Source organism: Thamnophis sirtalis, unplaced genomic scaffold (assembly GCF_051295495.1).
Source record: "Thamnophis sirtalis isolate CommonGarterSnake01/CBP01778 unplaced genomic scaffold, rThaSir2_p1.2 scaffold_3, whole genome shotgun sequence".
Lineage (NCBI taxonomy): Eukaryota > Metazoa > Chordata > Lepidosauria > Squamata > Natricidae > Thamnophis > Thamnophis sirtalis.
In genome coordinates, this window is record NW_028261383.1 from 114608252 (window position 1) to 114622612 (window position 14361).

Here is a 14361-nt window from a genome sequence, read left to right on the forward strand (position 1 = left end):
CCATGCTCCATGCAGCAGCATCTGTTTATCTCCGTAGCAGAGATATCTTGAACTGTTGTTTTTTCTGCTTGAGGCTCTGCAGTTGCTACAAGTTAATGCTGAGTCTCAAGCTGGTGACAGGAGAAGAATGATGCTGGCATGATTTAGGGAGGCAAAAAAAAAAAAAAAGCAAATCAGGCCATTCTGAGGCTTTCTTTCTTTTTCTTTTTTGCAATTTTGGCCTTCTTGACAACGAGGGAGAGGTTTTGTAATTTGGCCAGTTTTAGCTCAAAAGTCTTTACAGGCATTATTAGTCTGATTCTACTCTATAGTTAGTTATTTGGATTTCCATTTGTTGTCTTGATGATATAAGAATGGAACTGCAGGGATCCCATCTCCAATCATTTTCAGGAAGGTCACTGTGAATTTTGGAAATAGAAAACAGGAAACAAATTCTGTTAGATGCTGCCATTACATAATATTTTGCTGAAAATTCCACTGTTGTTATTGTGAGAAAAGATCCACAGCAAAGTGCTTACAACCCCTGGGTAAATTATCCAGAATTGGATAAAAGTGGTATTTCTTTAGGTAATGATACACAAACCCATTACTCAGTCACAACAGGGACATTTAAATAAAGACTTTCTGACAAGCAGTTTTGGGTAATGAAAGAAATAGTTTGGGAAGCACTGGTTTAGGGGATACTGTATATTTTTTCTGGAGTTAGACGAACATCTTGCACAATTTAATTTGGATGAGATTATTGGTAAATTAAAATATTAAAAATGTAAAGCAGTTTATTCATGAGCCAATCAAACAAAAAGAATTCTAAATAGAACAAGCCTACTGCTAAATTGATATAAACAACCTATGTTCTTTCTCTTAATTCTGAACTTGCTATCTAGTGGCGTCATATCACTGGAACTCAGAGCCTGATTCTTAGGTCTATCTTTGCAAAATGATAAAAAAGATGTCAAAGAAGTCACCACACATATCGAAGTAGTCCTTGACTTATGACTGTTTGTTTAACAATAGCTCAAAGTTATGATAGCCTTGAAAAAAGTGACTCAAGATTTGTCCTTGAAGTTATGACCTTTGCACCACCTGCTAGGTCACATGATTGAAATTCAATCATGTGACCAGCTTGCATTTATGATGGTTGCAGTGTCTTGTTATCATATGATCATGATTTGTGACCTTCCCAAACAGCTTCTGTAAAGCAAAGTCAACTGAGGAAGCCAGATTTATTTAACAACCATGTGATTCACCTAGCAGCCACACAATTGGCTTAATGACTGCTGAAAAAATTGTTGTAAAATTGGACCTGGTCACATGATTATTTGTTTAATGGCTGCATTTCTTAGCGATAGAAATTCCAGTATCAGCTGTGGTTGCAAGTTGAGGACTACCTGTATTCCACACTTTGAATATGATTGAAGCTATTTAAGTATAAGGGGTATTTAAAGTATAAAGGTATAAGAATAATTGCTCATGAAACATTGTCATGCAATGCCACTTACTGAGCAGACCTGCCCGACTTCTGTGGCTGGGATGTTCTGAGTCTCCTAGTAAATGCCTCTCATATCCCTTTCAGGCCAGTCTGGTTCATACCAATGAAACCATCCGGGTGCGCTATTTCATGGATCATCTCTTGGAGAGACACAGGCCTGTCATGCTGGTGGGAAATGCAGGCACGGGAAAGTCTGTGATTGTCGGAGATAAGCTGTCTTTCCTGGATTCCGAGCAGTACCTGGTGAAGAATGTTCCTTTTAATTACTATACCACCTCTGCCATGTTGCAAGGTAAACTGCTGGGTGAAGTGGGGGAGAAGGGGGACAAATTTGCCAAGGCAATTATTTAGCTAGGATAGAAATGTGCTAGGAGTTGTTGAATACTGCAGGTCAAAGAAAAAATTTAAAATCCAGGGTGACATAAAATTCATCACTGATATAGATCCTCCTTTAAAAGTACTACAGAACCCAGAAAGTAGAACTTGATTACTAAAACTCACAGGAAAATGGAGTCCATTATTTAGTTGCAATGCCAAACATAGGACCCTAATTCAGGTAATACATTACAGCAAAAGATTATGGGTGTTTGTAGCACTACAAGTAAATTTCTGTGGCTTGCAACAATACTTTCTAGGTACTGATCTTGGAAAAAAATATATGTCAACCTGGTAACTAAACCAAATATAGGTCTTCTGGTTAATAATTAATTCTGTCAGCTAACAAATGGCTTTGTTTTGCAACTCTGTTTCACAGTAAGAATGTTTTATTTGATTAACCTATGTTTGATGGCATACTATGATGCTCTTTATCACCTTTTTGTGTCACTAGACCAGTTTCGGCACCGAGCGCTCAAATCGAAATGCACATGCGTACGCACATGCTGGAGCACCATTGACCCAAAGACCAGCTAGCCGGTGCATGCCGGAGCGCTGGAAACCTGAATACCAGGTGGCTGGCGTGCGCATGCTGGTCTTCAGGTTTCCGGTGCTCCGGTGTGTGTAAAGACCAGCTGGCTGGCAGCATGCATGAACTGAACACCAGGTGGCTGGTGGCGGTGCGAGTGCCCACAGAGAGGGCTCTGTGGGCCACCTCTGGCACGTGTGCCATAGGTTCGCCATCACAGCACTAGACACTTTTGTATCAATATAGGTAAACCTTGGCTTACGACCACAATGGAGCCCAGCATTTCCGTTGCTAGGTGAGACGGTTGTTAAATGAACTTTGCCTCATTTTGCAACCCTTCTTGCCACTTTTTTTAAAGTGAATCATTGCAATTGTTACACGTGAAACTGGCTTCAGCATTGACTTTGCTTGTTGGAAGGTCAAAAAATTTGATCACATGACCCCACATGACATTGCAACCATCATAAATATGAGTCAGTTGCCAAACACCTCAGTTTTAATCACCTGACCATGCAGATGCTGCAACAGTTGAAAGTGCGAAAAATGATCCCAAGTCACTTTTTTCAGTGTTGTAACTTCGAATGGACACTAAATGAACTGTTGTAAGTCAAGGACTACCTGTGTATGAAAAGGCTTTGGTGTTGTACACTTAAGCTAATTACTTTCTTGCAGCACACATGACATTTGGGTTTTGGGATTCTTGTGCTGCTCTCATAATCTAAAGAAAATTTAAATTGCAACATAATTTAAATTAAATCTTTTAAAATAATTTTTAATGTGGCAAAGAATTAGCTGGGTCATTTAGATCATCATGGCCTAAGCAAGAAAGGGCAAAGATAAATATTTTTTTTTCCAATTCTATTTTGATAGTGGAGCAGATAATAATTTTAACTATCTGAAATATACCTTTCAAGATCATAAGGTCACTAAGAGATGCATTTTCTTTGTACTGATGTTCTAAAGTTAAACTTCTTCCACGAAAGTATGGTTCTATCAGTGCTTCATCCGTTTTATCAATATTCAGAGAATTGTCTTCAGTAGTAGCCAGGGGTGGGTTCCTGCCAGTTCTAACCTCTTCTATAGAAGAGGTTCCACAAATCTACAGTGCCGTTTAGAACCAGTTCCAGCTCCCTCCCCCTGCCCATCCGCACATCATCAAGATGAAGAGCGAGAGGAGAAATTCTGGGAGTTGACATCCACAAATCTTAAAGCTGTCAAGTTTGAACACCCCTGGGTTTTTTTTTCTAAAGGGTTAGGGGTTCAAGGGTCTTGTAACTTGACAGCTTTAAGACTTGCGTGCTTCCAATGCCAGAGTTCCTGAGCCAACATTTTGGTTGCTAAGCAAGAGCGTTGTTAAGTGAGTTTCACCACATTTTACAAGTTGGCCATGCCCACTCAGTCACATGACTGCCAAGCCACTCCCACCCAGCCACATGGCCAGCAAGCCACTCCCACAAAGCAGGCCACACCTACAGAAGAGGTTCTAAAATTTTTTGAAACCCACCACTGGTAGTAGCCCGGTAGACCTTTTGGCTGAACCAGCTAGTGTCTTAATAGGTTTGAAGGGCTTCTCCATGTTATTTAATATCAAAGCACAGGCCATGCCAGTTCAATCCACTTTTGCTATGATTTTTTTTAAAAAATTGAAAATCTGTTGTTATCTATTTTTGTGCCAGGATGCTTAAAGTGTAATGCAATGCACCCCGACTATGTTGTTTTGAAGAACGGATTTCTCGTGGGAAAATGGGGAAACATCCTTATAAGCTTTACCTTTTCTGTGGCAATCATTTTATCAATATAATGTTAAAAATGAACATATTTATGAGGCTTTTATCTATAATTGAAATTGCTTTAATATTTGAGCATGAGCAATTCAAAATTTATGCAGCTGCAGCAGCAGTTGCAGCCAAAGAGGAAAGAGTTCCACCTAGAATTATTTTGCAAAGGAGAATGCTGCAGGCAAATTGTCAGTTCCTGCAGTTTCTGCCATTCCTTAATCATCCCAGCTACAATCTGGTTACAGTTGAATAAATGTCATAGATTAACCTTACTTGAATTGATGCCCTCCAGATACATTGTATTTCCGTAATTTCATCCAGTATTTTTCATGTTGAAATCTGTCATTCTGAGGATTGTAAAGAGAGGTCTGTAACTCAGAGAGTATTCTTTGTTGTTTATCCAGAAATGTGGGGCCTGTAGGAATAAATAACAGGCGCACTATTCAGTTTCTGAACTAAATGCTTCATTTAGGCTTTTGCTCAGATTGGCAATTTCTTTTGTAATATTGTCCTACTTTGAAGCCTTTTTTTTTTGCCTCTTGAATTTCCTCACTATTTGTAGATAATCCACAACTTTGAGACATTTCACAACATTGATCCAGATGGTTTTCTCTGTAGATATTAGATTTAAATATTTTGCATGATGGACCAGAAAAGACAGTTCCACCCTAACACAATTAATAGTGCCCTGATGGAATATATTTAAGAAAACAAAATCAATTTGGAGAATGGATTTTGGATGGCAATCAAAATATGCAAGGGCGTGCTTTTAATAATATTTTGGTTTGATCTTCTATGTTTTAACTCCCACTTTTACAGTTTAAATTCTTACATAATATAATCAGACAACTTTGTGATTGATTTAATCATTATGATACATCAAATTGGTGTCATCTTTAGCAACAATCTAGATACCAAAATGAAAATTGGTTATTGTAAAACAGCCTTTCCTAAACAATAGCCCTGAGCAGTACATTGTGTGTTGCTTCTTAAATGAAGAAAAACCTGATCAGAGAAGCCTTTATATTCTTGGAGGTGTATTTGAGTTTGTACTATCTTGCATATACTCAATTAAATTGTACCAAACAATTAAAAATTATATTCATCAAGTCTTATTTTTAAAGTTAGCTTTAGTTAGCATGTAGTTACACAGTGGCTCAGTGGCTAAGGCACTGAACTTGTTGATGAGAAAGGTCAGCAGTTCAGTGGTTCGAATCCTTAGTGCTGTATAACGGAGTGAGCTCCCATTACTTGTCCCAGCTTCTGCCAACCTAGCAGTTCAAAAGCATGTAAAAAATGCAAGTAGAAAAATAGGGATCACCTTTGATGGGAAAGTAACACCGTTCCGTGCACCTTTGGCATTTAGTCATGTTGGCCACATGACCACAGACACATCTTCGGACAGCGCTGGCTCTTCAGCTTTGAAACGGAGATGAGCACTGCCCCCTAAAGTCGGGAACAACTAGCACATACGTATGAGGGGAATCTTTACCTTTACCCTTATAGTTAGCATTAGGGTTATTTGCCAACATTGTTTAATTCAAACTGGCATTGAAACATTCTTCTCTGACTTCCATGCATCACTTAAAAGTCCAGGATCCACAAACACAAATATTATCAATTCTTTATGTAGCAATTTTTCATTTCCATCCTCAGTTGCTGCTAATAAGACAAGTCCAGTCCCTTGTGTTAAATAAGAGAGAATCTGAACAATTTAATGCAAACCAGCTTTTGTAGTTTAATATAAATTATGAATGGATTGGAGTTAGTTTCAAAATTAATATGCTTCAATAATAAAAACAGATCACAGAAACTTTTTTGGGGGGGGTAAGATCACTCTTGGCAATATATAATATGGAAGTTTTTTTATTTTTCACTTCAACAAATTGAATGAATGAATTTCTGTATTTGTCCTATTTTATGTCGACCTATAATGAAACCTGCTTGTCTTCATTAATATGTTCAGGAGTGAGTTTTGCAAATCTCTTTGCTAAAATGCTTGTAAACATTTTACAGTCCTGATTAGTGAAATAAATGGGCATTTATATCCATTGCTTCTAAGTTAGTGTAACGGTATTATTCATGTTTCTTTCTATGACTTTTGAACTCTCAAAATATAATTAAAAGGCAAAAGAGAATACTGAACTGAAATGTAATAAAGTAACTAATAACATTTCATTTGTAACTATAAACCCTCAGAGTCGTATCAGATTTTACATTCTATATGGCTTCCCTACATTAATTTGAAGCAATAAGGCATTCCAAGAATCATTATAATCTTGAATAATATTTAATTTTTTAAAATATTTTATAATTTTGAATTCTTCATTACCATCCAATTTATGTATATATTTTTCAGAAGATTCCTAATTTTGTTAGCTTTGTAAATCAATTTGTTCTTAGAAAATGTAGTGGATAGATTCTTATTTTTCATTTTTTGTTTTTCAGTATTTCAAGTTTTTATTCGACAAGTCACAAAATTTTTGCTTGCTGTTTTGGAAGTTCAGATACATTTCATTTACTTTTATACTTGGAAGAGTTTCCATTAACAACTCCTATAACTCTTATTATTAATAGTTGAACCAGAAATTTCTTTCTAAATTTATCATCTTTTTTCATTATTCTTTTTTTAATTCTACTATCTTCACCTGTAAACAATCCTATTGTAAATGCTTTCATTCTGTCACAGACCAGTGCATTCAATTATGTTTTGTTTAAATTAATCTGAAAAAGGAGAGAGAGAGAGAGAGAGAGAGGGAGGGAGGGAGGGAGGGAGGGAGGGAGGGAGAGAGAGAGAGAGAGAGAGAGAGAGAGAGAGAGAGAGAGAGAGAGAGAGAATGAGAATCTTGAGATTCAAATGCATGAATTCTGGATAGAAATAAAGTAATTGGTGGTGGCAGCTGGGAAAAAAATGGCCAGTGGAAAAAGATCATAGTGGCCTAAGAATAGCAACTGTATTTTTCCTACATTTGGTATCATCTTTCAACCTTCTTTTTTATATTTATGTAAAGTTTTTTTTTCATTTTCATAACATATGCATACTATTACGTAGCCAACATTGTATTATATTATTAAATGTTTGCATTAATTCATCTTACCATCAACTCCCAAAAACAATTAAACAATTTATTGGCTCTTCTGCTCTCCATACACCATCACTTTCTTCTCTCTCTCTCCTCCTCCTCCCTATCTCCTTTCTTCCCTCTGTCATTCTTATCTTCTTTACTTCCTCGTCTGCTCTCCTTCTCCTCTCTTTCCACTCCTTCTTTCTCTCCTCCTCTTCCTCCCCCTGCCCTCTCTCCTATCCCTTACCTTTCTCCTCTACTTCACACTCTTCATCTCATTTACTTGGTGTATTTCAGCTTCTGAGTGAGCTCCATTTTATGTTGATGGTATTTATAATTCCTTTTCAATATACATATCTAATTTTAACATATATCTTCCAATTTTTTTTAAAAAGAGAGGAAAATGTATACATACATAGTAATTGTGTTTTTAAACTCCCCCCTCTGCCTATTTTTGGCCGAGATGTAGACCTAGTTACAATTTCCCGCTATTCTCATCATTATATTTATATAATTATGCATCCTTACACACCCCAAATGTTTGATTCTGTCTTTGTAATCTCAATAATTTCCCATTGTAGGTATATTTCATGTTCCCTCTCCATTTTTCCATATCTTGGGTTAGGTTACTCTTACTTGTCTTTAAATAACAATTCTTATTGCTCAATGTTCATTACAATTCCCTTAATCTACTCTATAGAATAACAAGCTGTACACATCTCACTTTGTTCATCATTTTAGAAGTTCTATATATGTTCATGTTTTGTATATTTTAACCCATGCTTATTTGTCCTTCCATTGTCATATTCAATCACTTAGCAATTCAGTTTAATTATTATGTATAAAAGTGCATCACAAACCTCTGTTTTACAATCTCCCCATATCAGTTTCATATTTGTCCATATTCCATATATTTTAACATTTATTTAATTATATTTCCATTATCACATTCAAACCGTTAGCAACTCAATTTTATTGTCATGTTTAGGAGTAAACCACATATCTCAGCTTTATATTTCCCCATATAACAATTTCTAATTGTCTGATTTTTTCCTAGTAAGTCTTTTGTCCCATTTCTCTATTCCTGTCTCCTCCCTTTTCTTTGTTTTGACACGTCCACCTTCTTCAATTTTCCCCAAGTCAATGTCAAACCCAAAGAAATCTTTTATATTTCCCTTTGTTGGGACGTAATCCCCTTCTTCAGTTTTTCCTATGCCACTGGCAACCTTTTGTCTGCTTTTTATTTCCTTTTGTTGGGACAGATTCACCCCCACCCTTTTCAATTTTCCCTATACCACTGTCAAACCCAATGAAGTTTTTTGTCTGCTTTTTATTTCCCACCGTTTCTACCCCTTTAATATCCCTCCCCTAGTGATTCAACCCTCCATTTTCCCTTTCTTTCTTTTTGCCAAAATCCATATCTGTCCATTAATATAATTTATTCTCTCAAGATTCTTTGCCTTTTCCAAGTTTTGATTTGTGACTGTGGGTTAATTAATTATCTTACCAGTCTTTCATCTTGTCCTGTATGCTCCTGTTCAGTTGCTTTGGCTGGAAGCCAGCTTCTTGTGCAGCCATGTTACCATGCTGCCGCCCCTACTCTGATTCAGAGAGCAAATATCCGACCTGTGAGGGACCTGTTGCCTTCCTCTGGGTCTGATGAGACACTGCCCCTTCTTTGCCCCCCCTCCAGAGGGGTTATGATCCAAAAAGGATCTCGGAATTGGTTTGTCAGACAGGGTTCATGTGAGGCTCTTCAGACCCTTCACGTCTGTTCAGCTGGAGAACTTCTGGTCGATCCTATCTTTCAACCTTCTTAAGTCAGCACTGTCTTCATCCACTGGATTTCGGGTTCAATGATTAAAATTCTTTTCAACTCACAGGACTGTAGCTGCGAAAATCTCTCTTACTGTTATGTTTTAAAGGACGTCCTTGTTCCACTCCACCTTGCTTATAAGCAGCAGTGAAAGATTCTTGTTATACCTTTGCAACAGCACAAGGATTCATGCTGGTTCTCTACATATAAGTGACTGGGGTATTAAGCCAATGCAAGCAAGATGCAAATAACTAAGCATAGAGAAAGGCAACATTGGAGGACATAGTTTGTGTGACATTCAGGAGTTTTTACAGAATGTTTACATTATCCAACATAATTATGATGCTCTGCAGACTTCCAGATGCAATTAGCTGCCAAGCATAAGGTAAATCAGGGAAAATCCTGCAAAAGGCCATTGAGCCTCCTTGCAAAGTTTCTTCTTGTATCAAATTTACCCGGGGAGAATTCCACAGCCCATCAGCCTCTAGGAAACACAGCAGATGCTTAATAACTCTAAATACAGTGACTGTTTATTCCTGTATAATTGGGATCTGTGTGTCTGTGCTAGACATGTGGCTTATGATATTATTGTGAGGCGCATTCTCAAATTAAAACACTGCTTTCACGAACATGTCATTTAATCTCTCAGTAATTGCATTTCAATTTGATGTATCTCTTCTACACTTGTTAAGACTCTAAAAGGGTTGTTTTCTATGTTAATTAAGCTCTAATTAAATGCTTATTTGAAAACCGTATCTCACTTCCAGAAATTTCAAAATTGTCATGGTGCTAGGTTGTTGAAAGGAGAAAATTCTGCAGAGACAGAGGTGTCAGCTTTCCTCCAGTGTTTCAAATTCTTTTATGCCCCAAGCTGTCAAAACCTGGGAAATCAGATACGTTGCATGGATGCTAAATGCAAAGCAAAAAACACTTTAATAACCTATAAATATATAATCAGTGTAGTGAAAAGCAAATTATAAATCTTTTTTAATTGTTTGCCTATGTCATGAAATTCAGATGCAGATATTTGGAAATGTTTTATTCTGGCAGGATTGCTTCTAGCAATCCTTTAGTGTTTTACTAAAGTATGGCAGAAAATATAGTCTTCAGTTCTGTTTCCCCTTACTAGGGCAATGGGACCCCTTACTTCTGAATAAATGTGTTTTTGCTGTTTTATGTATGTGAAGTGTATGTATCTATACATATTACTCATCAGGTTATTTTGTTGTTGTTGTTAGTTGTGAAATCATGTCTGACCCATCACGACCTTATGGACAATGTTCCTCCAGGCCTTCCTGTCCTCTACCATCCCCCAGAGTCCATTTAAGCTCACACCTATGGCTTTGGTGACTCCACCCAGCCACCTCATTCTCTGTCGTCCCCTTCTTCTTTTGCCCTCAATCTTTCCAAGTATTAGGTTTTTCTCCAGTGAGTCCTTCCTTATCATTAGGTGGACAAAGTATTTGAATTTCATCTTCAGGATCTGGCCTTCTATAGAGCAATTAGGGTTGATCTCCTCTAGGAATGATTTGATCACCTTGCAGTCCAAGGGATTTGCAGGAGTCTTCACCGGCACCATAGTTGAAAGGCCACTGGGTTATTATATGTTAATATGTAGAGCCTTATAGTGCATGTATGTATGTTGAAAATCTATATATTTATATTGTCATCCATACAAGAATATGTACTAAATGGGGCAGAGGGCAGAATTAATGCCAGTATCAAAACAGCAATAATGTATGGGAAAGTAATACATTTAGATAGTGGATAACAGAAGCAGAATTTTGTCTAAAAAGCAACATGATGCTCATATTCATAAGAAGTTGAAAGGATTTGGATATATTGCCATTCAAAATGAGGAAGCTAAACCATTTTGTAAATACAGGTTCCTATGTGGAAAAGTATGGTAAATGAAACCCAAGACTTAAACTTTGGAACATATAGCGAGAGTTAGATTCTCAGATAACCTCAACCTAACAAGGACTGCTCGGTGTCTGCAATAAAGTAATGTATCTATCTAAAACCTCATCCTTGGATTTTCTAATAAGCTTGTGGGAGAACATCTGCTCTGCTACAGAGGGATTTATGTCCATTCCCAGGCAGCATACCTGACATGGAGCCATAGACCAGATGGAGACATTCAGAGGTTTATTATTGCTACTTGGGTTCTTACTCAACACTTTTGAAGCAGAATAAAACAAAGCAGTCTGTTTTTATAGCCATTGATTTCTTTAACCTGGAGAAGGATAAACTTCCATTCAGATAAAATGAATGCTTATTCAGGTTTTGGCAGAGCAGCATTTATCAAAATGAAATAATGTGTCCCTGGAATGTATCACTATATCCGAAATGAAATTGAAAGTTGTACAACAGAAGCTTGTCACTAGTAATTGTTCAACAAACCTATAAATTAAGGTATTTGTACATTGGATGAATTATACAGGAATCTGTAAAATTGTTACATCACTGATAATTGTAACAATTCTGCTAAAAATAGTTATTAACTTATTCAGATTTGAATTTTCTTCTCTGTTTAATTCTTATCCTGTTCTACTTCATTTTTTTGTGGATGAGCAGAATATTTTTCTGAGGGAATATACAGCAAACATGGATAATTCAAAACATATTTTAGAATGGCTACATTTAAGGACGCTGCCTAAGAGTGGAGCTAAATATGATGTTAATTTTTAGGGCTGTTTCTAACAATAGCAATGCTACATGAAGAACTGTAATGGTGTGAGGATGACCTTGGAGGAGGAGGAGAGGAAGAGAAGCCACCTAGAAAAATCAGACAGGAGAGGCAGGCGCCCTTCAGTGGCTTAATAGCTAGAAAGAGAGAAACTCAGAAAGGTGCCAGGTAAACTAGATAGGAAACATGACTAGATGAGCTAAATCTACTTTATCCTAAAGCTACATAACAGAATCTTGCAAGTCTGAAAGTACAAATGTAGAAAAGATGTGGAGACTCTAGAACAGTGATGGCGAACCTATGACACGCGTGTCAGTGCTGACACGCGCAGCCATTTGGGGTGACACGCACAGGATTTCATGCGATTCATCCTCGGCTCCTGCACGGCCGCCGAGGATGAAATAATCTGTGCTGAAGGAATGGGGGGGGGAACGTGTGATCTCCCCCGCCCACACTCACTTACTGTATTGCCGCCGCCCCTTTCTGAGCGCAGGGGCTGCTGGTAAGGTGTGCGTTTCGTGCGCACACACGTCATCAGCGCGGCGAGGGAGGACCCGCAGGAGAGGAGCGTGGGAACAGTGCACGCCTCTCTCCAGTCAGGCCGGAACAGAGAGTCTACTCCTGGGACTGTCGGTTACGACCGCACCACACTTATCTCAGTTCACGGCAGGGCTGTGGAGTCTGCTGCTTCCAGCTCCACGTCTTCATCAACATGCTGCTCCGGCCCGCCCCCGCTATGACTATTCATATTCTTCGCCCTCGCGTCACTAGGAATATTCATAGCAGGGGCGGGCTGGAGCGGCATGTTGATGAGGACGTGGAGCTGGAAGCAGCCAACTCCACAGCCCTGGTTCACGGCACCCCAAACAAGTTCAATAATATCAAGGGAAACATACGAAATCGACTGATGAACAAAAAAGTTACTAAGCAGGTATGTTAAATAATTTGTTTTTGGTTTATTAAATACAATTATATATTGCAATTATACATTTTTGTAGTTTAAACTATAAATTGCGCAAAATTATGTTTTTGTCGAAGTGACACACAACACGAGTTATGCTCGATTTTTTGCCGATTTTTGACACACCACGCCAAAAAGGTTGCCCATCACTGCTCTAGAAAGAGTGCAGAGAAGAGAAACAAAGATGATTAGGGGACTGGAGACTAAAACATATGAAGAACGGTTGCAGGAACTGGGTATGTCTAGTTTAATAGAAAGAAGGACAAGGGGAGACATGATAGCAGTGTTCCAATATCTCAGGGGTTGCCACAAAGAAGAGAGAATCAAACTATTCTCCAAGGCACCTGAGGGTAGAACAAGAAGCAATGGGTGGAAACTAATCAAGGAGAGAAGCAATTTAGAACTGAGGAGAAATGTCCTGACAATTAGAACAATTAATCAGTGGAACAGCTTGCCTCCAGAAGTTGTGAATGCACCAACACTGGAAGTCTTTAAGAAGATGTTGGATAGCCATTTGTCTGAAATGGTATAGGGTTTCCTGCCTAGGCAGGGGGTTGGACTAGAAGACCTCCAAGGTCCCTTCCAACTCTGCTATTGTATTGTAAAACTTCCTGCCACCACCTCTTTGAACTGCTAGATCCATTAGGGCAGGTCCTTCCTCTATTTCTCCATTAAGGAAAATGTATACATGACATTTCCTCCTCCAATTTTTCCATGCCACAATATCCAGTTAGTAGTTTTGGTCAACATGACTTGACCAAAATCATGAGTTTTCATGGCCAAGAGTAGACTTGCATTGGTGAAATTAGTGGCATATAATTTTGGTAAATAATAAATACATGTCTCCATGATCCTAGTCCAATGACCTTAACTCCTGCACCAGTGTCTTTCTAGGGTTTATATGTCTTTATAGGATTTGATCCTGCAAAGAGTTTGTATTAGCAATCTTCCAACCTTTTGATGGGTAGAAAAGTTTGCTTTTTCTCAATGTCTATAGAGAACATATAGATTTTTTTTCAGCTGTTCAACTCACTACATATGTTATAGTGAGCTATGTCTAAAAAGCAAAGCTAAAGACTTCTCTTTTTCCTTAGTTTGATTTCAATCAGTATCAGTTACTGATTTTTCTGCTTTTTGGAGAGGAATTTCTTTCATTTCGCTAGAATAATAACGATATGCTCATACACCTAGTTGGTAGTAAATTCCCACTAGTTGACAATCTTTCTAGTTATTATTTCTAGAAGAAGGAGAGGTTGGGAGTACTTGTGTCCCTTCTCAGACATCCACTGGACACATGAGGAGAAATTGCTTGCATCTTTTTAAGATCCCTTAAGCAGTGGAACCAGCTGCAGTCAGTAACTGGGGAACTGTCTCCATTTGTTCTTTGTCACCTTCTATGGAAAAACTAACACAGCTGTCATGCCAGATACAAATAGAAGAATCTAGCTTAGACAATTCTACATTGGCCAAAGATCCCTGTCTTCCTGCACTGACCTCTTACAGATCTCTAAATGGTGAAGAGGGAAAAAAAAGAAGAAACCAGCAGCCCCAACCTTTTAGGCATCAGGGACCAGTTCCCTGAAGAGAGGTTTTTCCATGGACTGAAGGGGATGCGATTTCACATGTTGCCTGCATCCTGCAGATAGGGCTTCACTTGTT

General features: G+C 38.1%; 1 protein-coding gene across 2 annotated transcripts in view; it reads left to right on the plus strand.

Moving 5' to 3' along the window:
- Positions 1–14361, plus strand: part of DNAH9 (dynein axonemal heavy chain 9) — a 245372-nt gene that overhangs the window by 76017 nt on the left and 154994 nt on the right. For both annotated transcript variants that reach the window (XM_087709774.1, XM_087709773.1), the window contains exon 38: positions 1574–1781. In XM_087709774.1, the coding sequence (XP_087565900.1) occupies positions 1574–1781 (208 nt within the window). The remainder of the gene's footprint in view (positions 1–1573; positions 1782–14361) is intronic.